At 36.6% G+C, this 27,464-nt stretch overlaps 1 protein-coding gene across 24 annotated transcripts in view; it reads left to right on the top strand.

Annotated features, from left to right (window-relative positions):
* The window catches only part of TNS3 (tensin 3), a 232,459-nt gene that overhangs the window by 104,792 nt on the left and 100,203 nt on the right, over window positions 1-27,464 (top strand). For 16 of the 24 annotated variants that reach the window (XM_065052142.1, XM_065052139.1, XM_065052165.1 and 13 more), the window contains 11 exons: window positions 7,894-7,946; window positions 8,753-8,924; window positions 10,858-10,908; window positions 12,127-12,249; window positions 13,873-13,937; window positions 16,891-16,974; window positions 20,192-20,304; window positions 21,389-21,449; window positions 21,584-21,659; window positions 25,270-25,399; window positions 26,366-26,431. In XM_065052142.1, the coding sequence (XP_064908214.1) occupies window positions 7,894-7,946; window positions 8,753-8,924; window positions 10,858-10,908; window positions 12,127-12,249; window positions 13,873-13,937; window positions 16,891-16,974; window positions 20,192-20,304; window positions 21,389-21,449; window positions 21,584-21,659; window positions 25,270-25,399; window positions 26,366-26,431 (994 nt within the window). The remainder of the gene's footprint in view (window positions 1-7,893; window positions 7,947-8,752; window positions 8,925-10,857; window positions 10,909-12,126; window positions 12,250-13,872; window positions 13,938-16,890; window positions 16,975-20,191; window positions 20,305-21,388; window positions 21,450-21,583; window positions 21,660-25,269; window positions 25,400-26,365; window positions 26,432-27,464) is intronic. The other 8 variants (XM_065052143.1, XM_065052140.1, XM_065052164.1 and 5 more) reach the window with 1 other exon arrangement.

Below are 27,464 nucleotides of genomic sequence, written 5' to 3'. Positions count from 1 at the left end.
GAAAATAATTGCAGATAATTTTCTGTTGTTAGCTGGAAGGTTTTAGGTTCAGTGTGTTACATCTGAATACTTCAGAGGATTTTCTGTTTGTACTGATTGCTCGTTACCCAACCAAAGATAGTATGTTCTGGGTTTTTTTCTGTACATGGAATATGCAGAGCCATTTTGAAGGCAGCCTTAATGGCAAGCAGTGCTTCTTTAGCTTTGCCTTTTGTGCTATTATATTTCACATTGCTTGTTATTAGACCATTAGCAAGTTTTCTGAAATTTTTGGTAGTTGTTTTCAATGGACCAGTATACCCCAAGAGCAAAGGGTGGCACGGATGAGGGGTAGGGGTCATTGGGGAATAGAAGAAAGTTCCCAGCTGAAGCACGGTAGTAGGAACAGATATTCCTGTTTGGAAAAGAGATTTGTAAAGCTGCAAGTCTGGGGGATTCCTGAGGAAGTGCTGCTGGCTGCAGGCAGCAGGGCTGGATGCAGCCACTGCCTGGCTGAGGCTTTTGCAGCTCTGGTTCTGTGACCTGTGTAACTGCAGTGCACACCACATCTGCATAGTGCTAATGGGAAATGCGTTCCTCATCTTTCTGCTTTCTGTTCCTCATAAATTTGTGCTGTCCTTGTTTTCCTTTTGATTATTAACTAAATTGGAAGAGACTGCTTTAACCTGCCTGACCCCTTTTTGGCTCTGGGATTTCTTCTCCCTTCTTCTCTCTCATGATACATCTGGTCCAGGAAAGAAAAGCTCTCTTGCTTTTTCCTAGCAATGTGACTGCTAAAGGAATATTTCTATCATCAGTTCTTATTGCTTTATAGGAAAGCTGTGTAAACATCAACAAAGAGAGTTTGGCTTGAATTTTACCTAGTGTCAGAACCAAAATTTTCTTACCTTTATTCTAATGTTTGAGATAGTTCTGAGTCATGTATAATACTTTCTTACTCAAGAAGTCAGAAGTGCATTTTCTTACTTTAGAGGGCTTCCTCATTCCCCTATGGACTGGAATCTTATTTTGTTCTTAATGTATTAAAAACAAAAAAATGGGACTTACTGTTTCAACTAAAGGCTAGCAGAAGTGATTCTGAAACACAGAATTTTCTCTTAGTAGGGTGCCAAATTTATGATGAAACTTTGCTTTGGTTATGATCTCTTACATCTTGACTCTGTCAGAGAGAAACTCAGGAGATTTTCTGCAGTATTCCCCTCTGCCACCACATTTTTTGTTTCCACTGTGGACATCACTATCTTTTTACAGAGTTAGAAGTAGATCACATACATACGGGAACTTTGCATTGGGTACTATTGAGTCATGCTATACAGGACTTCTACAGAGCCTCATAACCTGGTAGAAACCTTTATACTCTGCTGTGTCTGTTGTGCTTTATTACATTGTCTGTGGACAGAATTAATTTAGGAAGGTGTTTCATAGCTCTGGAATAATTATGAAACTATGTTACAACCAGAGCTAGAGCACATGTATTATTTTAGTCAGTTCAGGTAAACTCCTTACCTAACACTTAACATGGTAATACTTAAATATGGACTTTGTATGTTTCCCTGGGCCGTTTGAGTGTTGACTTGACCCTAACTCACCCAGGCAGGTGTGCAGGAGACAGCATCAAACAGTGCTGGTTAAGGCCAGGTGCTTGCCTTACAAAGCTCTGTGTGAAGTCCTAGTCTTGATGCATTGTAGAACTAAGGCTTCAGTTATATTATTTTTCTACAGATATGAATGTGTTTATCTGTAAAATTGTATATTAAGTAAAAAAACATTTGTGCCTCATTCTCACTTGAATATGGCCTTTACTTGCATTCAGTATTCTCTCCTAAAGAGCCCTTAGTAGCAAAAGTTTTCTACGTGCCTTCTCTGTTACGAATTTCATTTTTTAAAAAGGATGGATGGAAGACCCAGCTTCAGCATAAACTTTCAGTTTGTGAGCAAGGTTGCTTTTCTGAATCTGAGTTAAAAGATGATCTTCCTGCCTCTGTTAGTTCCTTATTGCCCTGGCAGGTTGGTAGGTAGAACACCATATCCAAGTGCCCCACAAACTTGAGCTGGATTAGTACCCTACAGTTAATTTCTTTAAAGGAGCCTGACCTGTCTTGGCTGAAGTGTTAGAGGGAAGAATCACGGGAATAGCTTTGGTAGCAGCTAAGAGTTAGGATCGTTTTTGGCAGGAGGACAGCAAGATGGGATTTATACCTTTGGCAGACGCTGCTACTTGGAAGGGGCACATTTGTCTGGACGCTTGCTTTTATACTGTGTGGGGAAACAGATCGTTATTTTTACAGAACATGATATACAGAACAAAAATAAAATGTACAGCCAAATAAATGGTTGTTTGCAGAAGTAATAATTATAAATCTGTTCTGCAGAGTCAAGTCCAAAAAAATTTTTTAGTAATTTTTTAATATTTACTGCAGGAATAGATACACAGTAACACAGAAACATTTGTATTTACAAGGCATGAATCTTTTTCCACATTAACGATCATTTGAAAGCAAGAGGCCAAAAGATTATGCAAATTTTGGTTCTCATCCAAGACATCCAAACATTTGTTTCACTGTAGCTTCTAAAAGCAACTACTGTGTCAGTACAAATGATCATGGTGGAGCAGTTTAGTGATCACTGTAGTTCATTGTCCTTTTCTGCAGTACCCCAGATTGAACTGCTACATTACGCCTTAGAACAGGTTAGAGAATTTCTTCAGATTCCTATCCATGGCTTGGGGGATGAAAATACCATCACAAATTTGGTTAAAAAGCATTCAGGGCTCCTCCTGATCAGTCTCTTTATCCATATTCTTATTTGTGATTGTTTGAATAGTGAACAATTATGTGGAAAAAAGTTTCATAAGCTAATTAAAAGCTGTGTAAAATGCATTTAATTTTATGACAGATTGTCTTTTCAAGTTTTCTGATGCTTACATCAATATTAAAATAGTCATAAACAAAATATTTATATTCAAAGTAGATCCATGTCATTCTTTCTAAATATGACCTGATACCTTTAAGTCACAGATCACTCATTGGTTTACATTTCAGGTAGTTGTAGTTTCTGTTCATTGATCCTTACACTTGTTAGTGCTCCCATTCAAGGAGCACAGGAGAGAAATGCATGTCAGATCCTGGAGCCATGACTCTTCAGCAGTGCTGTTCCTCAGAGGAGTGTATAGTTCATGGCCAGCTGTCTTAGCTATTTAAAACAACGCAGTCCTTGCAACCAGTAGTTCTTGTATTCTGCTGAGATTGCTTTCAAGCAGGTATTGTATTATTATATTATAGTTCAATGCCAGGAACAGTGCCTTGGTAAAGGCTACTGAATGATTTTTCATTTGATGTCCTTAGCCTGCCTTTGATTCTAGTCTCAGAAGGGGTAAGTCATTGTCTCACCTGATATTTCTAGGCCCATGTGTGGCCTATATGTCTAGTTTTACTTTGGTATTGGAAACCAGTGGTTTACATACTAGGTTTTTCATTTCTGCCCCCACCCCCCTGAGCTGTCATATAAAGATCAGTGAATCAGTGTACTGACAAAAACCAAATGAAGTTATCTGGGACAAAACTGATTTCCTTTCACCCTTTGTGCCTTCCCTGATCTTTCTGGTCACTGAAGCTGTACTACAGAGGGCTGTAGTCTGTGAAAAGTGTAAGCCTACTAGTTGTAACCCAAGTTCCCTTATTTAGAACTTGGAACGTTTGAGGATGATCATCTTGATGAGAGACACAGGGCTTTCTTACAAATATGATTGATTGATTTATTTATTTATTTATTTTAGTTACATATATTATTTTTGACTTGATTGTGGCCATTTCTTTCCTTGAGAGGCAACCTTTTGTCATAGGCGAGGGGATTCAGGCTTAGCAGAAAGGTTATTTCTTATTCCTTCTGTGTCTGAACTGGTGCAGGAGGTGTCTCAGTGCCATACTGTGTGAGATGGCCTGTTGTCGTGTTTGTGCCTTGAATCTGTAGAGAGACTGGAGACAGATTTTAAGGTATGAGATGCAGCCTGCTGCCTGGGGCAGCAGAAGCTAGCTGTTTTGAGGCAGACCAGGTAATCCATAAGCAGGTTCATCTTCTTTGGTGTCAGAGGAGGGTAAATAAACAGGACTGAATAAACGGTGCATTAATTCCTGTCTTGTGTACTTCCTATGCTTCAAATGACAACAGGCTGTGCTGGGAAACTTACCTTCTAGTGACTGTCTTAACCTGGTGAAAATGATGTGGAATTAAATATGGGCCTGTTTCTGTATCACATCTAAGCTGTACTGGACTCTGGGTTGGCCTCATGGAAGACTGCATTTTTAAGAAAGTTGGGATTGCAAACTCCACAGTGTGCCCAGGACTAGGTGCAGAAGCCAAAGATGGTAAAAAATCAGTAAGGACTATGTCAAAGGAAAAGAGCAGTGATGCAGTCCCTTGGATGCAATGGTTGTGCTCAGTAACATCATTCTGTGGCTGGGAGAAGGCAGTTGTCTTTTGAGAAGCAACATCTTCCGCCCGCTGGCTTTCATACAGCTGTAGCTAAATTTGTCTGACCAGAAGGCTCTTTGCACTTGTTTGCATAGCAATAACTTTTATGTGTTATTGTTTGGGATTTATTGGTCTGAGATACAGAAATGCCTTAAAACTGAAAGAACAGATAAATGTGAGGTCTTTTTTTCAGAACTCTGCTCATTGCCAGGCAGTCTCAGGGGAACAGGAATCATAGGGAGAAGCTCAAAGAAGAATAATCTCAGGATGGTCTGTTGTGCTGGCAACAAATCAAGCACTAGTTTCTCTGACCCTGTCCTAGTTACAGCTCTAAATTTTTAGCCAGGTGTCATTGAACACCCCATTTTAAGCCATTATTTTTCATTCACCTTCATCTTCTCTACTTCTATGGGTTGACAGGAAATGAAAATCTTATTTAGTTATGCAAGATTTTCTGTGTCATTGTCCATCCTGGGAGATGCCAGATGGTATTTGCTGTCTTGGAAGATTAGCCAAATGCTTTGCCATTATCTTTCCAGTGTGCAGCAAGACAGGAAATAGTGGGCTTTTTTTCACTTGGATGGAGATGGTTTGCCTTTGTGAATAGTCTGCACTGTGCTGTTGAGTCTTGTGCTTGATGAGACTCATATTCTGCTGGTAGGTGTGTGTGACTTGGTCCAGAATGAAGAAAAATACCTTCTTATCAGAGAAGTGACCTTAAAACTACACAGAAATGGGGGGGGGGGGCAAGGGGAGGGAAGAGGCAAGAGAGGAGGTCATAGAAATTAAAGATTGGTTTTATTTGACTATTAAACCTGAATTGAGTCAGAACCATTGTAACATATGGCTCATGTTTATAGATTACCTGTTGTGAGAAATGGTGTAACAATGTCTTCATGTGTCAGAGAACATATTGTAGGGGTGCGTGCATGTATGGTGTTTCATCAAAGCTTAAAAAGCTTTTCCAGTAACAATTTTGCCTCTGTAGTATTTAATGTATTATATTTGTGTTGGAGTTCGCTAAATATTTTAGCTGTGAAGGTAGAAGTTAGTGGTGTGGTCATTGATAATTAGTAAACAAAACAAATAGTAAAAAGAAAAGCTGATGAAAAAAATAATGCATCCCTAGCTACAAGATAATTAAGCCATGGAAGAGAGGAGGAAGTGACTGTAATCTAATGGACATGAAGAAAACCAGAGGTGTGTCCTTGATTGTTGGTCCATTTACCAACAAGTCGTTGACTGTAGTCAACATGTAATGCACAAGGTGATCTTGACCTTATGAAGGCTTAAGTAAAATTTAGTAGCTTGGTGAACCGTACATAGGCAGTGGGAGGTCTCATGGTCTGAATCAAAGTATCTTTTGGAGATGGTAGAGTTCTGTTGATTTTTGGGACCTATCCTGAACTCGTATAAAAGTGTACCCATAATGACAGACTGAAGAGTGTTGCAAGTATTGCAGAGTATTCAAGACTATGCAATAAAATGTGATACCCAGATGAGGTTTCAGAAGAAGGGTTCTTTTAAACCGATACATTTTATATGTGCAACGAATCAGCTAGAGTTTTAAACTGTATTGTAGGAGCTTAAAGAAAATTTATTTTCAGATAGCACTGGTGATTTAAGTTTTGAGTTGTACTTGCTGTTGAATAGTGCACGTTGTGAGGATTATCCATTTTTGTACACAGAGCAGTAACGGGTATATTGTACTGTGCATTTCAGTAGGTGACACAGCACGCATACAGTAAATATCTCACTAATAGGTTTTATTTCTGCTAGTGATTTGCGTTACGTTATTGATCACATGCTTATATGCTGCATGCTACTAGGTTATATGTTAGTTCACATGCTACAGCAATGTGCAGTAGAGAATGATTTTAAAACTTTGCATCTTCCTCTGGTAAGAAAACAAGTGACAGATTATTTAGGTTACATGGAGGTTTAGTCATAAAATGTATTCAATAAATGGTGGAGGTATTCCCTAAGCAATGGATACATCTGTGTAACCAACAGAGTACAAGGAAGTCAAGGGAGAGGCGCGTTTTGCTAATTGCTTTATAGTTATCAAAACAGAATAAAACGTGCTAAAAGCTTTGTCTTTAGTTTCAGTTATTAGTTATTTACTTGTTTTGGCACCCATGTTGTATTGTCTACAGCCTTTAAAATCCTAAGAAAGGAATAAGTAAAAAAGCTGAAAATACCATTAAGTTTCCTTATTTTCTGTTGTATAAGTAAAGACAGGAGCTAGTGGAACTGGGACCAGTCACTTAGGTGAGGTGCACCTTGTACCATCAGATGTGTTTTAAAATTTGACAGAACAGCTCATTTCCAGAAATTTTGGAAGGAAACGTGCCACTTGCATGCTCGTATGTGTCCTAGCTGTTCCCAAATTTTTATACACAGTGTCTCTGTTCGGAAAGTTCTAAGGCCTCTTGCATTTGAACACAATTTATTTTGTTTGGGAATATTTGTCATGTGTATAGTCAAAGCAGACAGGGTTTATCAGGTTTCCAGCTCTTACACATCCTTCAAGTAAGCTTTTCTGTGCATTTTTCTGTATAGTATGTATAAATTCAGGGCAGGAAGATAAGTGAATACTCTCTCTCTTACAGAGTTACTGATGCATGATATGATATTAAACTTCTGATCGTCTGTATAAAATCATATTTCTAAATGTTAAGTAAATATTGTAATTTATTTTTATTTAGTGTTAGTGTAGTAATAGCTGTCTTCTAAAAATCTATCCTGAAAGGAAGGGATACTGCTCCCTCTAGATGTCCCTGTTTCTATTACGTACAGAGAGCTTGAGTGACTATCATGCTGGAGCTTCATTCTCAGAAAGCTAAAATTAGGTGAGAAAAAAAATCTATTGCTAAAGTTCATGGGGGAGAACATTTTGATGCTTTTTAGTATATAGTTACTATTACTGAACAAATAGAACTACAAAAGACACACACTGAATTCTTGTAAAGCAAAACCATTGCAGCTCAGGCTTCTCTTCAAAGTCCCAAGACTCTGACACTGGAATTAACCGAGTATATTTTTCAGTTTTGTCATAAGAGAATCATTTGAGAAGAACTTACTTTGCAGGTTTATATAGAAATTCAAGCTCCATCTTCTCAGAATGCCATAGAATGTTTTCTCTAATCTTAATACAGTTACCAAGAAAAGCACAAAAGACAACCAGTCCTCCTCTGGCAGTAGTGAGTTGGAAGAGGTAGCAGTGAGTCTGTATGAAGAGCTGGCCATATTCTGGCTATAACTGTTTGCAGTCAAAACATAAAGTGTTGATACTCTCTTATCCTATTGTTGGTATAGTTTTCCCCAGTATGGACTTAATAAATGATGAAAAAAGACAGGAACATTGACATCAGTGGCAGCAAGGAAGGTATGGGATTGACTGCTCTTCTTTCTTTGTTCCAGGGTTCCAGCAGTACTTCGAAGAACTTGCCTTTCAGTTGTGACAAAGGATCGAGGCAAGTATTTCTTTAATATTTTGTGTAGTAGTGTCATGTAATGCTGTGATGGGTTTGGGTTTTCTTTGTGGTCATGATTTCTGTGAGTTCAGACTTCTGCAAGACATGTCCTGCTATGCAAGGACCATTTTTTAGAATCCCCATCTGAGAAAACAAGTGGGTGTTTTTGCTGAGCATAATTTTAACTTAATGACTGTAGTCTTCTGATCAGTCTATTAAGAAGGACAAGGTAAGGTAGCTGTTTGTACCCTCAACCTGGAAAAATAGAAGTTAGAGTAAACAGTGTCTTTAGACTAACCTGCGAGATTAATTGCATTACATTTATGTCTGTTGCAGTTTGGTAGCTGGTTTTGGACTGCAATGTTACTCAGAGTAGATTTCAAGGTGGTATCCATCTGCAATGTTTTACAGATCACTGGTGAATCTAACAATTTGCAAAGCATTTGCAGAATTCTACAGAAAGAGATTTGTGCAGACATAAGTACCTTTATGTTTTCTAATTAACTCCCAAATTTGTTGCACTACTGCTTGTCAAAGTTGCTTGTATTCATTTTACTGCTTTTTGGTGTTATTGGTTGCAGAGATTTTTTCACTACAGTTTTGATGTGAAGAACTGATGTTTGGCTAGCTCCATTTGTGTATTAAACTGAAGAATGTGAGCTCTGTAGGCATTTAATAGATTGTAATTGTAATGAATAGGTTGGAAACATCAGATGCTTGAGTCCAAGTTGTAGTTTCTTCTCATTAATATGCTATGTTTGTTCTTGTCTGCTTTGCTCTGACTGCCACATCTAATTTCTTCACAGAAGTGCAGAATTTGATCACATTATGGAGGAAGGCTATGAACTTGACCTCACTTACATCACAGAGCGGATCATTGCCGTATCGTTTCCTGCTAGCTGTTCTGAGGAAACTTACCTTCACAATCTACAAGATGTGACCCGAATGCTCAAATCCAAACATGGAGATAATTACTTGGTATGTGTAGCATCAGTCTTTTGTGATACATCATCTGTCCTGCAGGAAGACCACTTGTATGCCCACGTATACAATTATAAACTTGAAGTCACTCTTCTAAAGTCTCTTTGGTCTACCTTTACAGCTTTGTAAGCAAGAGCAAGACTTTTCAGTAGTGTTTTAAGCTGTTAAGCAAGTACAGATGTTAAAAGCACTTTTCTGCTGGTCAGCACTGCAGTCTCTGTTATGATAGCACATACCCAAATGTTGTAGAATAATTGCTCTGACTGCTTTTATTGTCCAAAGCATGCTTTTGAAAGATACACACCTTGCAATGTGGAGTGCTTCTTTTTTTTTTTCTAGCAGCCAGCTACCTCTGGGTCCTCAGCTGGGTATCTGATGGTCTCTCACCATCATGTCTTGGCTGTCTCTACTGCATATTGTGAAACAACATATAGAAATAGGGCTGCTGTTTGTGTGTTCAGTTCAGCTCTTTCTCATTAACTTGATTTAGATGCATTTTTTCCTGCTTTTTAGTTCTATAGGAAATTAAGCTGTAAGCAAATCTATAATGAGCTCTCTGTGCAGATTATTTATTTTTAAATGATGACACAAACTGTTAATCTCCTGTGCTTTTTTCTGGTTAGTGCATCTAAACCATATGGCATGTATTGTCTTAGTTTGTTCTGTGAAGGTGAATTTAAAACAGGGCCAATGTTTTATTTACTTTTTTCTTCTACTCTCGTGTTAGTTACCACGTGTAAACTATTAAAATCAAATCCATGGCTTCAGGAGCATGAATTTGACTCATAGTGGAAATTAGTTTCTGCAGAGATTCCACCTAACGATTTAAATACATATTTAAATACATTATAATTTGCTCACAAACCCATGTGTCATAGATGCATTATGAACTAGCTGTTGTTCTCAGGATGCACTTGTTATACTTTGTAATGTGGTCTGATGTCCTCAGCATGCTGCCTTCCTACCATTGGCTTCCCTTCCATCAGGTGCTGGTAGTTTGTAAGGTGCCAGTAACAGTTTGAAGATAAACTATATGTAAAGCTTTACTAATTCAAAATCACTTGTTCTCAGTGGTCTTTCCCATGCAACAGCAGTGCTTTTGGTATTTGTGAAATAAGCTTGTAGTCTCAGTCCAGTTAAATCTCACTAATGCCTGTTTGTATTACAAAAATCTGGTATATGGTAAGTCTTGTTTAAGGTGCCCTCTTTCTAAGTGGGATTGCAGTCAGTTTCACTTGCAAAGTTTAGATCTGTTTGGTTTCTTGGTTTTGTCTTAGTTTTATTTATATTCTAATGAATACTTTGGAAATCGGCTGGCATGATCAAAATAAGGTTTGATGCCATCTGTCCCAAGTATGCAAATTTGCAAGTTAAGCTGGCAAATGACAACCAGGTTGTATATCCGGAGAGCTTATTTTTAAACTGTCTTATGTTTCTCATGTTTCAAAGAGCCCTTCAGTCTGCTGAAGAGGCACATGTATAGCAACCTTTACATTAATTTAGCAGTCCATTTAACTGCTCATTATTAAACAGTAAGTATATGATAACTTACTAACAGTAACAGAAGATTTGGAAGATCTCACAGCCTAAGCTGTAGTTAAATAGCTATGCCGTATCTTCCCTGTGAAGTTTTGACAGAACAATGTTTTCTTGCCAGGCACTCAAATTCAAATATTTAAGGCTGTACCACCCAACTAAACTTTTCTTTGTAAATTCTTATGTCCTGCAGTTATTTTGCATGGTGCCCAGATATCTCAGTGTATTTCTGACTAAAAGCCATCTGAAGTAAATAAAATGCAGCAGAATGTTAATTGCCCTATTTCAAAATGTGTATTTAGTTCCATTGTGTAATAATACAACTATTAACTAAATTTGGAAGACTTGATGGTTGATTTTTTTTTTTTTTTTTTTTTTTTTTCTTTCTGAACAGGTGTTAAACCTCTCAGAAAAGAGATATGACCTTGCCAAGCTTAACCCAAAGGTATTGGTTAACTTCCATAACATGCCTTTCTTTCTAGTGTTAAATACAATTTAAATGGCCTGATAACCACTGAAGCTGTGCATGCATATGCATCTACAGAGTAAGAGAACAACTTTAGGAAGATGATAGAAAACCCCACATGCATCCCTTTTGTTTTTCCCAAGTTCCATGTTGTGTCTCTTAGGTCTGTGCTTTGTGTAGCTGTTTCTGTTGTATTCTTAGAATTTGCACACAGGGCACAAAGCCCATTGGGACTGCTGAAAAGTACCTGTTGAGTGATATAAATTTTACTCCAAGTACACTTTCATTGTGCAGTCACAGGATGCTAGGAGTTATATACTGCAATGTACAGTCTTAATACTTGAAGCTAGTGAACTTTGTTCGGAAATAGACTTCCATTTTTTACTACCTTTTCATAGTTGCTTCTCTGCACAATAGAGACATAAAGAAGGGAGCGGTTGATGTCTGTGTTTTGTTCTTCCTCACCAATTGTTGTATTTGTTGTAAAAGATGATATGCAGGTACTTTTCACCAGCTATTGTAAGACCAGAATAACACAGATGTATACTTACAGCAGTAGATTTACAGGGATATACACTACTTGAAGGAAAACATTAAAAGAACTCTTAATTTAGACCTTTTAAATGTTTTGTTGATCATGAAGGATTTAAGTTGTTCATGGTTACAGTTTTTGTTAGAGTTAACTATATGCATATAATACAGTGACTAAAGTTGAACAGAAAATATGAACCAAATTTGGAGATTTTAAATCTGTTGCACGTGAAGGAAATAAATTGCAAATTAAATAAAAACAAACACAAAATACTGAACCAGGCCAGTTAACATTCTTAGTTCTAATTTTGACCTTCTAAATACTTTACCATTATAAAATACCTGAATTTCTAATTGAAGATTCTTTAGGAAGTCAAGCTTCAGAAATGTTGTAACTTGTGAATGGTTGGTGTGTTTTGGTAAGAGTTGTTTGTTTGTTTGTTTCTATAAAAGTAGTAGTATCTTTAAAAAAACAAACAAATTTCTTCTTCCCCTTAAGAAACCTGTATGCATATTTTAGTTATATCATGCCATTTGTATGGCATCATTATATGGCATTGGAAAAAATAGGGAGATTCTTCTCTGCCAGAGTTATTTGAAGCCAGATTTTAATATGAAGGGTTAGGATCAAGGTGTTTCTTTTGACTGTTACTTGTTTAATTGCAGATTATGGATGTGGGGTGGCCTGATCTCCACGCTCCGCCTCTTGATAAGGTGTGCACCATCTGCAAGGCTATGGAGTCATGGCTGAACAATGATCCTCAACATGTGGTGGTGATTCATTGCAGAGTAAGTGACCTTTGTGTATACATATTGCCTATCTGTATACATTTCCAAAATATTGTCCTTTATTCTTCCTCATATTAAAAAAAAAAAAAAAAAAAAAAAAAAAAGAAAAGAAGAGATTTCATCTCTTTACCATGTTGGAAACAATGGGATAGATCTTCAGTTGATTTAAATAAGCTTAAATCCACTGACCTTGCATGCTTGTTATATACAGAGTGCTTTGAACAGATGGACCCATTTTCAAAGCAGTAGTGATTTCAAAATGGGTCCATCTTTTTTAAAAACCCTGTATTGCTTTTCATGATAACTAAGCTTCTAGCCTTTGCTCTGGGTATTAGCGTGCAGTAATGTTAATTCACTTCCTTCAAAAGTCATTGCTACTCCCATGAGCATATTTAGAAGCTTGAAGTTTTTCCAGCTCAATAACAAACTCATTAGAAGCTCTTTATGTTCTGTGACATTTTGTTGTGGGCTAAGCATAGGTAACATATTACAAATCATCCCTTTAGACTGTTGCATGGTTGTAGGATATGAGGGCATTGAGTACCTCCTGGGTACTTCTGACAGGTTCTAATTGCTAGTGTCAGTGCACTGCCTTACAGCCAAGTTACTGTTGTGCAGTGTCACTTTTCCTTGCTTGCTCACTATGAAGAGGGATAAAGAGAAACCTTAATTAAATACAGATAAAATGAATTCAGAACTGAGCTGGTAGCTATGCGGGTGATATTGAAGCAAATCTGTCTCTGTATCCCTGACAGATGTTACTCTACATGGAATGAGGGTGATAATGGGACCAAAATTTCAAGTCATGTTGTATAGTCCCCAGTCCTGAACTGCTTGCAGGCAGAATGCCATGATTGTATGAAACTCTTGAATTCTTACTAGTTGCAGGACTGCAGGCAGGAAAATGGCCCATACATTGGAAAAAGTATTCCTAGGTATTTTGTATACAAATTGTTAATGCATCTTGGTGATTAATGCCTTTCAGTAATGACTTTAAAAGTTTCCAACCAGGAAGACAGATACAGCTACTTGTATCAGCTGAGAGACTGAAATTGTTTTCAAATCTGTGGCAATTACCACTTGGTAAATTGTACTTAATTTATGTCATGTAAATTACTTAACAAGATTTTGGAACATTTTAAAATTGTATCTATACAAAAGTAATTAGTAGTTGTTATAAATCTCAGGTGCTGGGGAGTTAAAAATGCCCAAACTTGTTAGAAACTCATATGCTTTCCACAATTGGTATTTTATAGCCTTTTTTGGCAGAATCTAGACTCGTCTTGAATGATCTCTGGAAAAAAAGTAATATAAAATTAGAATAGTTGATGCAGTTTCTACTAGTGGTCAGGATTTTTTTTTTTTTTTTTTTTTTTATAATTTCCTCTCAGCCAGTAAGACTTGACAGGCATGCACATGGAAATCCTACTTGGTGTTTGTCACTTGTCAGCCAGCTTGCATAGACAGATAAGCTGCTGCTCATCATTGTCACAACCCAGGAGATGCTTGAGCAAAAGGACTCTCTGAATCTCCTGTCTTCAGGTTTTGTTTATCATGGGTCTTAAATAAAATAATGCCCAATAATGTAATAAATAAGTTATCATTCCCTTTTTCCTAATACAGGGAGGAAAAGGAAGAATAGGCGTAGTCATATCATCGTATATGCATTTCACCAATGTTTCTGCAAGGTAAGTTCTGGGTTTTTTACCATTAAGGAAACATGAGAAAAAGATGCCTTTTAATTGTAGTACTGTTTGTGAACTTACTGTTTCTCACGTTTTCTTCCCAAAGAATCTTGGAGCATGTCTTAAAACAGCCTGCTTTCATGACTGAGTTTTCTTGTGGTCCTACTTTCAGCAGGAGGTTGTAGTAGGTGACACCCTAAGGTCCCTTCTAATCTGAGATATTAAATGATTCTGTGGGAAAATTCTCTGAAGAATCTTTTGAGATGAATGAAGAACTGTGTGAGAAGCCATTTTGATATAATACCACCATCTTCATTCTGTTATAACCATCTGTTTGCCGCATCCATCAAGTTGCCTCTTTTGAGTCAATGAGAAACTATTCCTAAAGTAGTTAAGGAGCACAGTTTTAGAATCTGAAATCGGTATTTGAACATGGAATTCCAAGATGCTGATCAAAGTGCAGAATGCAGTTTAAGAAATAATCTAGACTTTATCTTGCAGTCTGATTACTTGGTTTTAATTGTTTCTTTTAGAATGCTCAAATTATGAAATGATAATTGACAGTTTATGTCAACAAAGATAAATTTTGATAAATGGTCTCAAAAGGATGAAATGTGTTTTGGATTTTTGGTTTGGTTTTTAATAAAATTGTTTTCATTTGGTCTCTTTTGTGTATATACATATATAAATGTATTGAAATTAAAATGCACTGTAGAGGCCATGGTTAAATCAAATTTGGTTCTGAATTCACACCAGTCTGTCAGTAACAGATTTGATCCAATACTGTAGTGGATGAAGTGCTGAATCACTATAGGCTGATAGCAAATTACTTGTGGATTTCAGTAAAACTGGCATCTCAGAAAATAATCTCTGTTCTCTCTGCTAAGCCTGATCAACAGGTAATTGTAGGCTAAGAAATTAAGTGCACTACACACATCAGTATGTGCTGAAAAAAATAAATACATGTATCTTCAAGTAGTAATTAGAACAGTGCCAGAATTTTATAATATTTTATTGCAATGTATTGTGAATGACAAAATATGTCAAGTGAGGATAGTACAGTACTTTGTTTTGACTCAGTGTCGCAATATTATGTCATCCTTAAAGGTGGTACCTGGCTATAAATATGTTTAAGTAATGCCATACAGAACAACATCTGGATGTGATTGTAAAGCCCAGTGATGAAAGGTGTCTTCTTTTACCCTAAACAAATTCAGGATTCCTCGGGGAGGAGAGAGTTTAGAAGTCTGACTTTAAATTTCGGGATATCTGCCAGCTCCTATCAAAAACTTTATTTTGCCCAACCTCATTCGTACATAAAAAGTTTCACAGCTAGGCTTTATATATCCCTAGCATTATCAGGACTCTTAAATGGTACATGGAAACCTCACAGAAGCAGAAATTACCACAGGTGCTGCTGTTGAAGATGCCAGCTGCTGTAGGAACAGCACTCAGAAAACATTAGGAACTTTATTTAGCATGAACATTCTCAATAGTCTGCAAGCACATAGCAAAAAAATCTAGTCTTCGTTGAAGAACCTTAGGATGCAAACCTCTTTTGGTTACATGTTATAAATACCTGTTTTTCTCATTTAGACAGAAAAAGGTGACATCAAATTTAATGAGGGCAAACAGAGCTCTTTGTGATAGTTGATAAACTGTGTTTTAAGCAGTACTAGCAGTCTTTGGCAAGATGAGTGGGTTGCCTAAATTCTGGGTGGTAGTGTGGGTGAAAATGTGTCAAGATGGGCTGGGTAAAGAACGGAGTGTTTGGGTTGAGGATATTCTAAGCACACAGTATGTAATCTTTAACATCCATAAAGAGAAGGCATGACTTTACAGCCTGATCCAGCACCCTATCAAGACAATCAGTAACTGATTAATATTTGGAAAAGATATAAATTCCATTTTTAACCTGGCATGCATATTCTACTTTTTTTTTTTTTTCCTCAGAACTTGTTCAGGTAGAACTAGAAGTGGAATTTAGGATTTGAGATTTTGGCATCTAATTATTTTGAAACTTCTGCTCTTTTTTTATGTCCCAGTGTTAATTAACACTATCAACTACAACTGTCAAGAGACATACTGTTTTTTTTCTGTATGGATGTAACAGAATCAGCATACATTGTTACTTAGCATATGTGATTAACAACATTCTTATTGATTTTTGGCGCTTCTATTTCTTTTTTTCTATACCCTCTTGCTTTCCTCTGCACAGGTACAGAAGACTCATATCAGAGCCATTCTGGATAGAAAATGGAAGAAAATGTATTTTACTGAATATGTTGCTCCTTAATAATGCATTTGAAGAGTTTGTGGTTGTCTCATCGAACACATTTCTTTTTCAGAGATTAACACTTTTATTTTAAACATTCTCTCTGATCATGGCTCAGGGCACAGGAAACAAAAGACGGAATTAATTATCTGACTGCTTAAATGGTCATCTAGCCCAGCATCCCTTGTACCTCATATACTGTACTGCAGTCAGAGCTGGGCAGTGGTTTTCATCTCAATAATGTTGCTGCTTCCTTTTTAAAAAGAGAATAAATTTGTATTTCACAGAGAGAACTCCCCAGGGGCACTTTTGGGAAATTATGGCAAGTATCCTTCTTTTGCAGCCTGACCTGCTTGGCTTTGCTAAAGTTTATTGCATTATGGCTTTGACATATTCACATTGGAAGTACACAGTCCAGTTAATTGAATAAGGGAGTAGCTGCTTTGCCTCAGGAAGGAGACTGCCTTAAGGTATTGAATGAGAAGGTGTCAGTGGAAAAACATTCTTGTCTGACCTGTTAGTGCTAGAGTTACTAGTTAGGTGCTTCTTTCTTTTCTTTTTACTTGCGTTTTTGTGCTTTTTCCTTCCAAATATTTTGGCATATTTCAAGCATTAACCTGCTGAATCTCCAAGATAACCCTGAGCTGAAATAACATGGTATTTGTGTCTCTGTTTTAACAGTGCTGATCAGGCTCTAGATAGATTTGCTATGAAGAAATTCTTTGATGATAAAGTTTCAGCTTTAATGCAGCCATCCCAAAGAAGGTATTTTTATTTATTTCTAATTCATACCGATAAGAAGTGTCATCATTATCTTCTGCCCTCATTCCTTATTCCCCCCCTGCTACGTGAAGACTGTTTCAGAAGACCCTCCAGTGATTTCTGAACTGTCAGCACTTTATCTTATATTAATATTCCTTGATTGATGAGATCTCTCCTTCAGTTAATGCACATAACTCAAGATAGATAAGACCTTTTGTACTACATGTATTCTTACTGCATTGTTTGTTAACAAAAAGAGATGTCACAATCTGTTTCTCAGTTGCTCCAATTCATTTTTCTGTGGCATGAATGTTGTGTATGGAATGTGTGTTGATTAGTATGCAATAAAGATCTTATTACCACTTGTTTGGAGGATTATGCCTCTGCCCCATGTCCATGCTAGTAAATTAAAGCATGCATTATTTATTCAGTCTATCTGAATGTCCTACCTTTTCAGTCTGTCTGCATAATAAGGTTGAGTTAGGACTCTAAGTAAGCAGTTTGGAAAGTGAAAAGTTTCACGATTCATATTTACCTCATTCAATGACACATAATGAAGGATTCATTACCAAAAGAGACTGATATCCATCAGACAAGTAATTGTGGTACAGGTGAATCTTCTTTTGGAAACATAAAATATCACCTGGATTTAATTTAATTAGTTACTGTTCTTTTTGGTCTTAATCAGTGTGTATATGATAAGTTTTTTGGAAGTTGTTAAAAGGATAAGGCTGTGCTAGTAATTTAACTAGAAAATAAGTAGTAACGATGAGCATAAGGCATTTTGGTTCTGTTAATCTCTAAATAAGAAAAGCTTTTCTGTTACTTCTTGAACCCATTTGGTGCCCTGCACCTCTCTTTTTCACTTGAAAAGTAGTAACACAGCATTCTGTTGGTTTTGGTTGTGTTTGCTTTTGTGTGTTGTTGGGTTTGTTTGTTTGTCCAGTCTTATGCTTGCATATATTGCATTTTAATAGGGGTTTGAGAGTGGCACCCACCAGACAGAGAGGAGTGCACTGTAGGAGCAAAAGAAAATAGATGTTCTTAATATTCCCATGGAGAATCATTATGGACCAGGTGTATTTCCATGAGTGGCTGGGACCCTCACAGCAGTGTCTGTGACTTGTGCAGGTTTTCAATCCATGTTGACAGAAAGCTTCAGTAGCTACTAACCTAGGTGATCTGTATGTGAGCCCTAAAGCTACAGATGAAATAGGTGTAAATGGCGGCATCTGCCCTTTCCTACCCAAGGACACTTGCTTAATTCTCCTGGGGATGTGGGCATGAAGGGAGGCTCAGTTCATCTCCTGACTGATGGAATTAGCATCTTTGCTCAGCAGCACTGAACTTGAGCTGCTCTTAGTGTCTGCCAGACATATGTGTACACAGGTGCTTCAGAGTGTCACTCCCCATGAGAAACAGAGGAGGTTTTCCAAACCATTTGTCAGAATCATTCTCCTCCTGAACCTGGCCTTTCCTACCTTTGCTTGACCTGGCAGTGACTACTAATCCAATTGCACAGAAAGGAAAACCATGTTTGTAATATCTGTGGGTAATTTTATAATCCTTTTTAGATTCAATTTTGATCAATTAGTGGCCTGAATCACCTTTTTAATGTGCTTTTCCTCTGAAGCCATTATTGAATAATTAATTAGCAATGTCCTTGTTAAAATTCAGTTGATGTATAAGCAGGTATAATTTAGGTGAGTATCAAAATGATAAAGCTTGAAAATACACCTATTATGTGTGTTTTTAAACTTTTCCTCCACTGAGTTTTGTCCAGAAAAAATAAATTGTAGCCTTAAAGTACTTCAGTTCTGAAAATACCACTGCTGGTTGGATGCTGTAGCAGTGGAAAGAAAAGCAACTATAGAGCACATCTCCTGTTCTGAATCAATTCTGACAATACTTTAAATAAATACTTCATTCTTAGATAAGCATTTGAAGGTTTGCCTGAATAAGAAGTACAGATACAGTACATGTTTATAAAAGTTTTCAGAAATCATCATGATAAATCTTTGGACCTGATTCTCAAGAATAAGCCAACTGCCTATAAGGCTCTTAAGTGCAGTATCTTGAGAAAGGCATTCAAAAATTCAGTTGAATTTTTTGAATAATTAAAAACAGATAGTGGTAGAGAGAAGATGTTCAGACTGAGAGATGACTGATGAAGTGTTTTACCGCACTGTTTTTTGTCACATATATGTGAAAACTTGTAAATGTGCGCTTTTGATGTACCAGATATTTTCAGAAAGACTGAAGGAGGAAACCAAAAAGTAAAGTTGTCTTAACATTTCAAAATAAAGTGAGCTTTGCTAGCTGTCCGTAAAATGAAACCTATTTGAAACCACCATGGCCCCCTGTGATGGTTTACAGGAGTAGTAAAGCTGTCATTGTTGGACAGGTTATCTCTAGTTGTGCTGTTAGCAGGTGTCTGCAGTAAGGGATGAGATCTGTGCATGAAGTGGGGAAACGAGGTGGTTTTCATTTTTTTTTTTTTGTGCGTTCCTGAGAGTGAAGTTAAATGAAGGTTGTGTCATGGGCATGGAAGAAAAAGGGACTCAAAGCCATTAGAAAAATTAAAGGGGACTGATGTCCCTTGGTTGTTTAAGCAGATAGAAGGAATTTGTTTAACACACGCTGCAGTGATGTTCATTTGCATTTCCTTGCTCATGAGCTTGTGACCAAACCAGCTGTTAAATAGCAGAAATATAATGATTTTTCACCTTGCTATGGTAGTTTTACTCTGTTTAGTGCTGAGTGAGATCACTTCTCATGTTATTTGTCTGTATTTGCCTTAGATAAGATTTCTGACAAGGGAGCATCTTGCTCTTGTTTCAGTGGAGTGCACTTCACTGTAAATGGAGTGGAACCCGTGTCAGGCTGCTATGGAAGCTAATGGAGACCTTCACTTGCAGCCTGGGATGTGTACCAAAATGATTTACTTTACTATCGCTGCTAGTTCCTTTCTTATTTAGTGATGTAAGTAACTAAAATGAAGACATCAACAACAGCAGTGTGACAGCCATGGATTTAATGAAGTGGTAAATTAAAGTGTCTTTTCATGCTGTTTTGTGAAGATTAGTCTTTTGGAGTTATGTGTAATGTCACAATGCTATTCACTATCCATAGCCTAGAAATAGTAATGTGTAAAGGATGTATTTCCCTGATAGCTTCCATTACTGTTTTTATTTAATTCTGATAAATGTTATATTTTTAGATACGTGCAATTCTTAAGTGGGCTTCTCTCCGGATCTGTAAAAATGAATGCAACTCCTCTTTTCCTGCACTATGTTATCCTTCATGGCATCCCAAGCTTTGATGCTGGGGCAGGTAAATTACTTAACTTTTCCTATACAAGTGTAGGCTCACAGTATTGTTTTGTTTTGGGGCTTTCTAGAAAACCTGCATGAACCTCAAAGTAGAGTTGATGTTCCTTGATATCAGTCCAAATATTCCATATAAAGGAGACAGTAGAAAAGAAATATCCTAAGAGTAAAAATTACAGCAGGTGAAAAAATAATTTAAAGTTGATGCTATTAATGTCTGCCTAGTTTCTGAACAGTTGTGATCTCAGTCCCTGCAAATGAGCTGAGAGGCTGGTCAAGTTTTGCAGTCATTTCCTCCTTGTTTAAAAAAAAAACGTAAATATAATCTGTGTTCTGTTTTGAGATGGGATTTTCTGTAGAAAAGCCATTTGGGTATGGTGCGCTTCTAAGGTGTTCTGCTATAATAAGTGACTTTAAAGTGCTAAACCATATTGTGCTAGAGCATGGTAAAGTAGTATAACTATTTTTTTGTCGTCCAAGAGCACCTGTCTTTGAAATGTTCCCAGGATAATTTGCAATCCTCCATTGTCATTGTTGTTTAGTCTGATTTTTATTTCTAAAATAACTGTTTCAATACAGTTATAATACAAGATATTGTTTGTAGAAAGAAATTAAGGGACTTACTAGCTTTGGAAAAAACTGTAGATCAGATATTTTGTTTCATCTTGAAAATGCTTTTTACTTTGTTTTGGGGTTTGGTTTTGTCTGTTTTGTTTTGGTCATTCTCTTTCCTAAGTAATTTTGTTTTCCTGCAGAAAACATGGGAGGGAAGGAAGACAGACATCTATAAGGAGCAAAGTGTTCCTTCTTTTTTTGATTACTGAATTCCTTTGAAATCCCCTCCTCCCCAACTGAGAACTAGTCTGAAGATGTGGAAAAAGTGGCTTTTTCATAAAATATAATCAAATATTCTTTTGAGGGAAAATTACTCTTTCAAAGCCAGTTTTGCTTTGAAGGATATTTTGATGGTCAACGTGCCACTTGTGTGCCACTTCGCTCAGTCTGGATGTGCATGAAGCTTCCTAGTTGTGATATTCAGTTAAAGGAAAATAGTTACAAAATAGTATTTTCTGTTTACTTCTTTTCAGCTTTCCGGCCTTTTCTGAAGCTGTATCAGGCTATGCAACCAGTTTATACATCTGGAATATAGTAAGTCATAAGCATTTTGCTTTATGTTTGAAATCAGGTTTAATTTTCGTAATTGCATAAGTACATAGTATATTTTTTTTTTTTGTTTGTTTATTTAAACCATAAATTTTATTTTTTGTTTCTCTCCTGTTAAGTAGTGTAGGACCAGAAAATCAGACCCGAATCTGCATTGCTATAGACCCTGCCCAGCTTTTGAAGGGAGATATTATGGTAAGTTAATTGTATGGAATGTAAATCTAGTACTGTGCCATTTAGACCTGATTTGTGTTCTTGTAAAAAAATTAAATTGAGCAAATGGTTGCAGACATACTACAGAACGGGTTATTAAGTTAATTTAGTCATCATTCTTGAGTTTTATAGGAATCAGAATTCCTGTAAAACTCAAACCAGAATATTTTAAGAGCTGAAACATTTGCTCTCCGCATTCCCATTTCATAGCATCACCAAGTGCTGTAAGGCCAGTATCGCTATTTTCTTTACAAAAATTGCTTCAGGGAGTGTTTGTAACTTGCCATTAAAATACCCTTGTCCTGTAACTTGGCAGACATGCACAGTCATAAAACAATATTGAATAAAGAAAGCACCTAACTAATTCTAAATTGTTTTGAGATTCAAAAAGGTGTGCACCAAAGTGCAATTCAGTATTTAGAAAGTAATTGATACACACTAATATAGTGCCTTTAATTCCCTGTGTGCAAAACATAACTATGGTTGAATTGCAGCAATATTATTTTAAATCTGCTTTCTCTCTTGCTTGTCATACACATTATGCACGGAGAAAGTAAAGAAAGATCGCTGCCATGCCTTTCAGTTTCTTAAATTAAGAGGACAGAAGAACATGTGGTATGAATGGTGGGGGGAAATATTTTCAGAAAATATTCCTGGCCTGTTTCTTGTAGGTTTCAGAATGGTCTTATATGTAGTACTTTTAGAAATGCTGGACCTCAATGTAAGGGGTCCTTGATATGAAATTATTTCTTTATTTAAATATTGTGTTTTTTTGTTATCCTTTCTCCTTTTCCCTTTCCTACTTTCCCTCTCCATCCAGTTTAGTATATTGTTCTTTCTTTCACTGAAAAATGGAGCAACAGTTTTTAAATATGCTTTTATAAATTGGTGTACTCTGGAAGTGTGGGACAGTTTCAAATTGAGGAAGATTTGTTACTCATCAGAGGACTGGTGGTGCCTAAAGAAATGGAATAGATAACAAAAGAAATCAGTCTGAGACAAATATCTCTCAAATGTGTGTTTAAAATGAAAGATGAGCCTGTAGCTTTTCAGTAGTGCTTGCATCATTTTAGGAGATCAGCGTCATTAATTTCATGCTGTTATTGGAGGTAATTGTTTTGAACAAGCCAGCATCTTATTCAGCATGGTAGTATTTTGTAAACAAAGGCTTCAGTTTTGAATATTTTTTTCACTGTATCTAAGCAAAACCATCAGGGGTTTCAAGAAAAATCTGTAGAATGTTCTGCCTCTGACTCCAAAAGGTTTAACTACTTGGAGTACGTGGGTTTAAAGCTGGGGGGGGGTGGAAAAAAGTCTTGCTTGTCTTAGGTTTAGTTGCACTCGTATCTATAAATGCATATAGGTATTTCCCAACATATTACAGTGGTTTGCATTAATTCTTGGGTGTGGCATCAGAAAGTAGAGGAGTCAGAATTCAGTCTTAAGCTTAGAGTTCATTGAAATGTACAGTTAGTTACTGATTGTAGGAGAGGCTACATTTTCATAAACAATTACAATTCTACATAAGTAAGTTGGTTAGCATATGCTAAGTTAAAATTATTCAGGGCTGTTATTTTGAATTAGAGGGTAGAAAGAAGCAGGAACTTCATAGTTCTCTGGACTGGCCCAGATTCGGTGTTGTTATAAACATAATTATGCAAAAGATAGTAGCAGCAACTGTGCAAAGCCAAAACTCTTGACGAGTTGAAGGATAAAACGTGTTGTTCAGGTATTTATTCTTCTGTGTCTTCACAAACTTGTGTATAATCTGTATGTAAAAATAAAAGTAAAAATAAAGAAGTTAATATTTTAACACAAAAATGTGGAGGGATGTATATAACCTTAAAAAAGCTCTTCAGTCTTTCAAGCTTTTTTCTGCATACATAATGTAATTAAATAGAATTATCACAGTTACTATCAGGTTGACTATATATTTTGGCGCAGGTTAGTTCTGATATCTTTAATCTGGTGCTCTTTTAATCACCTTTCTGTCCGTTTTTTAATTCTGGATAAACTTGCAGTTTTCATCCCTTATGATGGTGTTTTGACTTTACATAGAGTTACTGGGCATAGTGGAGAATAAGCAATATTTATTTTTGAATCAAGCAGTGTCTTAACTGTTTTTCCTACCTTATATTTTGGTAATTGAAGAAACTGACTTATGGCCAGGGTTCTAGTGAAAAACTGCTGGTAGTTGTACTAAAAGGAAGTAATTCCCTTCAATTGGTAGGAGTTATTAAACTATTAATTTCAGTGGGTGTGCAGCACTGTTTAGAGTAAGAAGCTAATACTATTTTACCTGTTATTACCACTATGCTGTAGGGGATTCTATTTTAAAAAACAAAGAAACAAACAACCCCAAATCCTCACTTTCAGATAAAATTATGCTTACTTGCATAGAAAATCTCCCAGCCTTTGTAAAGGGTTAGGAATATGTGGTTTGTGTAGTGAATGCCTGAAAAGAAAACATCTCTGATATATGGGCTGAAGTATTTCAGAAGTTGTCCTACGTGCCAGGTGTATGGTCAGTGCTGATTAGCTTATGGAATTTAAGACATCATGGGGTTACTATAATGAAGGGTAGGGAGCAACAGCTTATATTAGATTTTTCAGATCCTCTAGTGAGAAGGATTTCATAACTATGTTTTAATCTGAGCTTTCAGAAGCATCCCTCTTAAACCCATACGTTTTTCTTGTATTACTTCAGTTTGAACAACTTTTTTCTCTTTCATAATTCATTGTCTTCTGCCTAGAACGCTTTTCTCTTTACTTTAAGAAAAAGTAATTTTTGTTGTCTTTATAATGCATTTCAGTAATATCTGCTTTATTGTAAAATCCTGACATCATCAGAATAGTATAACAGTGTTTTTAGTCCTGGCACTAAGGTTACCAAAATTTCTCTGTATTCCTGTAAGAATGCTGAGTGGCTTTGTATTACAGTTGACTCAACAGAATTAGTAGGTAAAATATCAATAGGTCTAGTCCAAGGGAACGTGATGTTAGAGAATAGCCGTATTGTGTTCACTTTTAGCTGCTGAAATTCATACTAGATGTTATTTTTATAGAGTTCTATGTTGTTCTAACCAAGGTGTCAAAGCTGTTGCCAGCTTCCCACAGTAACATAAAACAAGAGTCATCACTAGAGTAGTGTTTTTTTTTTTTTTAGAAGTCCTCAAATAGATGTAATCAGCTTGCAGGCTTACTTCTAAGAACTCTGCATATTCTTCAGTTATTTTGAAATGGGTGTGCTATAATTCAGTTTTATATTAATTTGGTACTGTGAAGTAGTGTGGATACAAGTCAGCATTTCAACATTGTACTGACAAATGTGATTTTGAATCATAATCTACTGATTGGTGACTGATAGTGATGAAAATAGTGGTTATTATTTTTACACATCTAGAGCGATCTTGCATTGGGCCTTTATAATTTTAAAGGATTGAATAACACATACCCTGCTTGTTACAACATCAGAGATGTCTGCAGTAAATTGTACTGTGGCTGCTTTACTTAGCAACTAACGCACACACGCATGTTTGTTCAGATTTGTAAGAAATTACTTCCTGACATGTTTTTCTCTGTCTCTTTCTAGCTGAAGTGTTATCACAAAAAATACCGGTCAGCTACTCGTGATGTGGTTTTTCGCCTTCAGTTTCACACTGGAGCTATTCAAGGACATGGCCTGGTGTTTAGCAAAGAGGATTTGGACAGTGCCAACAAAGGTACCTGCCCTCTGTGTTTGGCTGGATGCGTATTTGTGTGGGGGTGCACACATGTGCCTTTGTACATGGTGATCATCTTCAGAACCTGTTTTTAAAAGGATTCTTGGATTTTTTTCCATCTGTACTTTTACAGAAAAGGGGACTGCTTTGTGTTAGTTAACTCATAGAATTTAACACAGGTAAACCCCTAGTGAGAAGAAACACTCTTCAGGTGAGTTAACTTGTCAAAATAATTCCTTTTCGCTTCTTCTCACATTTGTAAAAAAACCTGACTTTTGTTTAAAATGGTAACTCTGCTAGTCACTATTACAGGAAATAAGATGAGCTAAGCCAATCCCTTTTTTGGCTGATTAAAACTGTCACTAGGTCTGATACTGTGTTTGTGACCTAGTCTACTTGACTATGGAGATGTTTTAATACGCTTCAGTATATCCAAAAATGGAGGCAAAGTTTTCAGACACATTTGAAAATGTGTTGTGCTAATCTTTGTATTTTCCAAATTATTATTTCAGTTTTATTTTTATATTTATATGCAGGAATTGGAACTCCCTCATCCTACATTAGCAGCAACCTAATCAAACATGTTTTCCTGCAACATGTGGCTGAACAAAAGTTTTGGGGTCGAGTATTGCAGTATAGCCAATGTAGAGAACAATTTTATTTTGCTTCTGGGTGTGTTTTCCTTGAAAAGCCAAAGCCAACCATGTCTGTCTAGAGAGGGGTTTGGGAACTGTACATCTCTTCTGCTTTTGACTGTTCTAGAGGTAAACAAAGCTCCAGCTGGCACTTCTGTGGCGCTTTCTGGAGAATGTATGGGGCAAAGAATGTGGCTTTTTTAAAAGCAAATGGCTAAATTGCAAGTGACAATGGAATAGAAATAGGGTTATATGTATAGCCTGATTTCTGAGTGCCTTGGAACTGCTTTCCTGGGAGGTAGCCTGCTGAAATACTGCCCTTTGTTTTCAGATGACCGTTTCCCTGATTATGGCAAAGTGGAATTAGTGTTTTCAGGAACTCCAGAGAAGATTCAAGGTGAGTATACAGAAAAAAAATGTGCTGAGTTTGAAAATAAATTGACATGTGTATTAAAAAAAAAAAAACCGTCTTGTATTCCACTTCTCTTGTAGAAGATCTGAAATTCAACTATACTGTTAAAATATGCAGTATAGTTACTGGTTTAAATTTGAAAAAATTAATGAAAACTCTGTATTTACATCAGCATAAGAGTGAACAGATTTTGTTTTAAGACTGTACCAGAACAGTTGCTAATGGCTAGCAGAAAACATTTGTATATCTGTGTAGAACATGCATAGCATATGTAGCTTGGCCCACCATAAGTAACAGCAGTGGTGTATCCCATAACCTTTTTTGGATGTTGTCACAACTCATATTTGGTGAAGTTTGGACTGTCTTCAGTTTAGTATGAAGAGATAGAGCTATAGTTTTGCTGGAAATGCTTCTGCTGCGAAGTTGGCTTGTAGAGTATATACTATATGCCTCCACAATTCTATTGTAATATGTCTAAGATCATAGATAGTTATGACCTGGAATAAGAACTTAATATCAAGCTTTATATTGCAGTTTAATTCTGTTAGTGGATGCATTCTTACTCATTTTATGATATCGTGGAAAGTATGGATTCTGCCTGAAAGTGGATATAAATGGAACATCCATAACTGTCTGTCTCATACATATTCCCATTTGGTGTCTTGTGAATTGCATGCTTTGCTTTCCTTTTTTTTTTTTTTTTAGCCCACCAATTTGATCACTTAGAAACTTGTAGTATCAGCTAGTAAGAAGTTGGATTCTATCCAGCTGAACATGAAGATCTCCCTTAGCCTGTAGACTCATAAAAGAAAAACAGTCTTATAAATAAATTTGTCCAGCATGTTTGAAAGATTTCTGGATAGTAAATGCTTGAAGAGAGGCCAACTGATGTGTCTGAAAGAGGACCACATTTTTCAAGTTTCCCTTCCTTAGATGGCAAATCAGAGGTGTGTTTTAAAAGGCTCCAAGCTGTTGGAAAGTAAGGTTCTAAGTGATTGGAAATTTGTATTCAGTTGCT

The sequence above is a fragment of the Columba livia genome, chromosome 2, assembly GCF_036013475.1.
Source record: "Columba livia isolate bColLiv1 breed racing homer chromosome 2, bColLiv1.pat.W.v2, whole genome shotgun sequence".
Lineage (NCBI taxonomy): Eukaryota > Metazoa > Chordata > Aves > Columbiformes > Columbidae > Columba > Columba livia.
The sequence above is the reverse complement of the archived record's forward strand: the minus strand, read 5'-3'. Positions and strand labels throughout refer to the sequence as shown.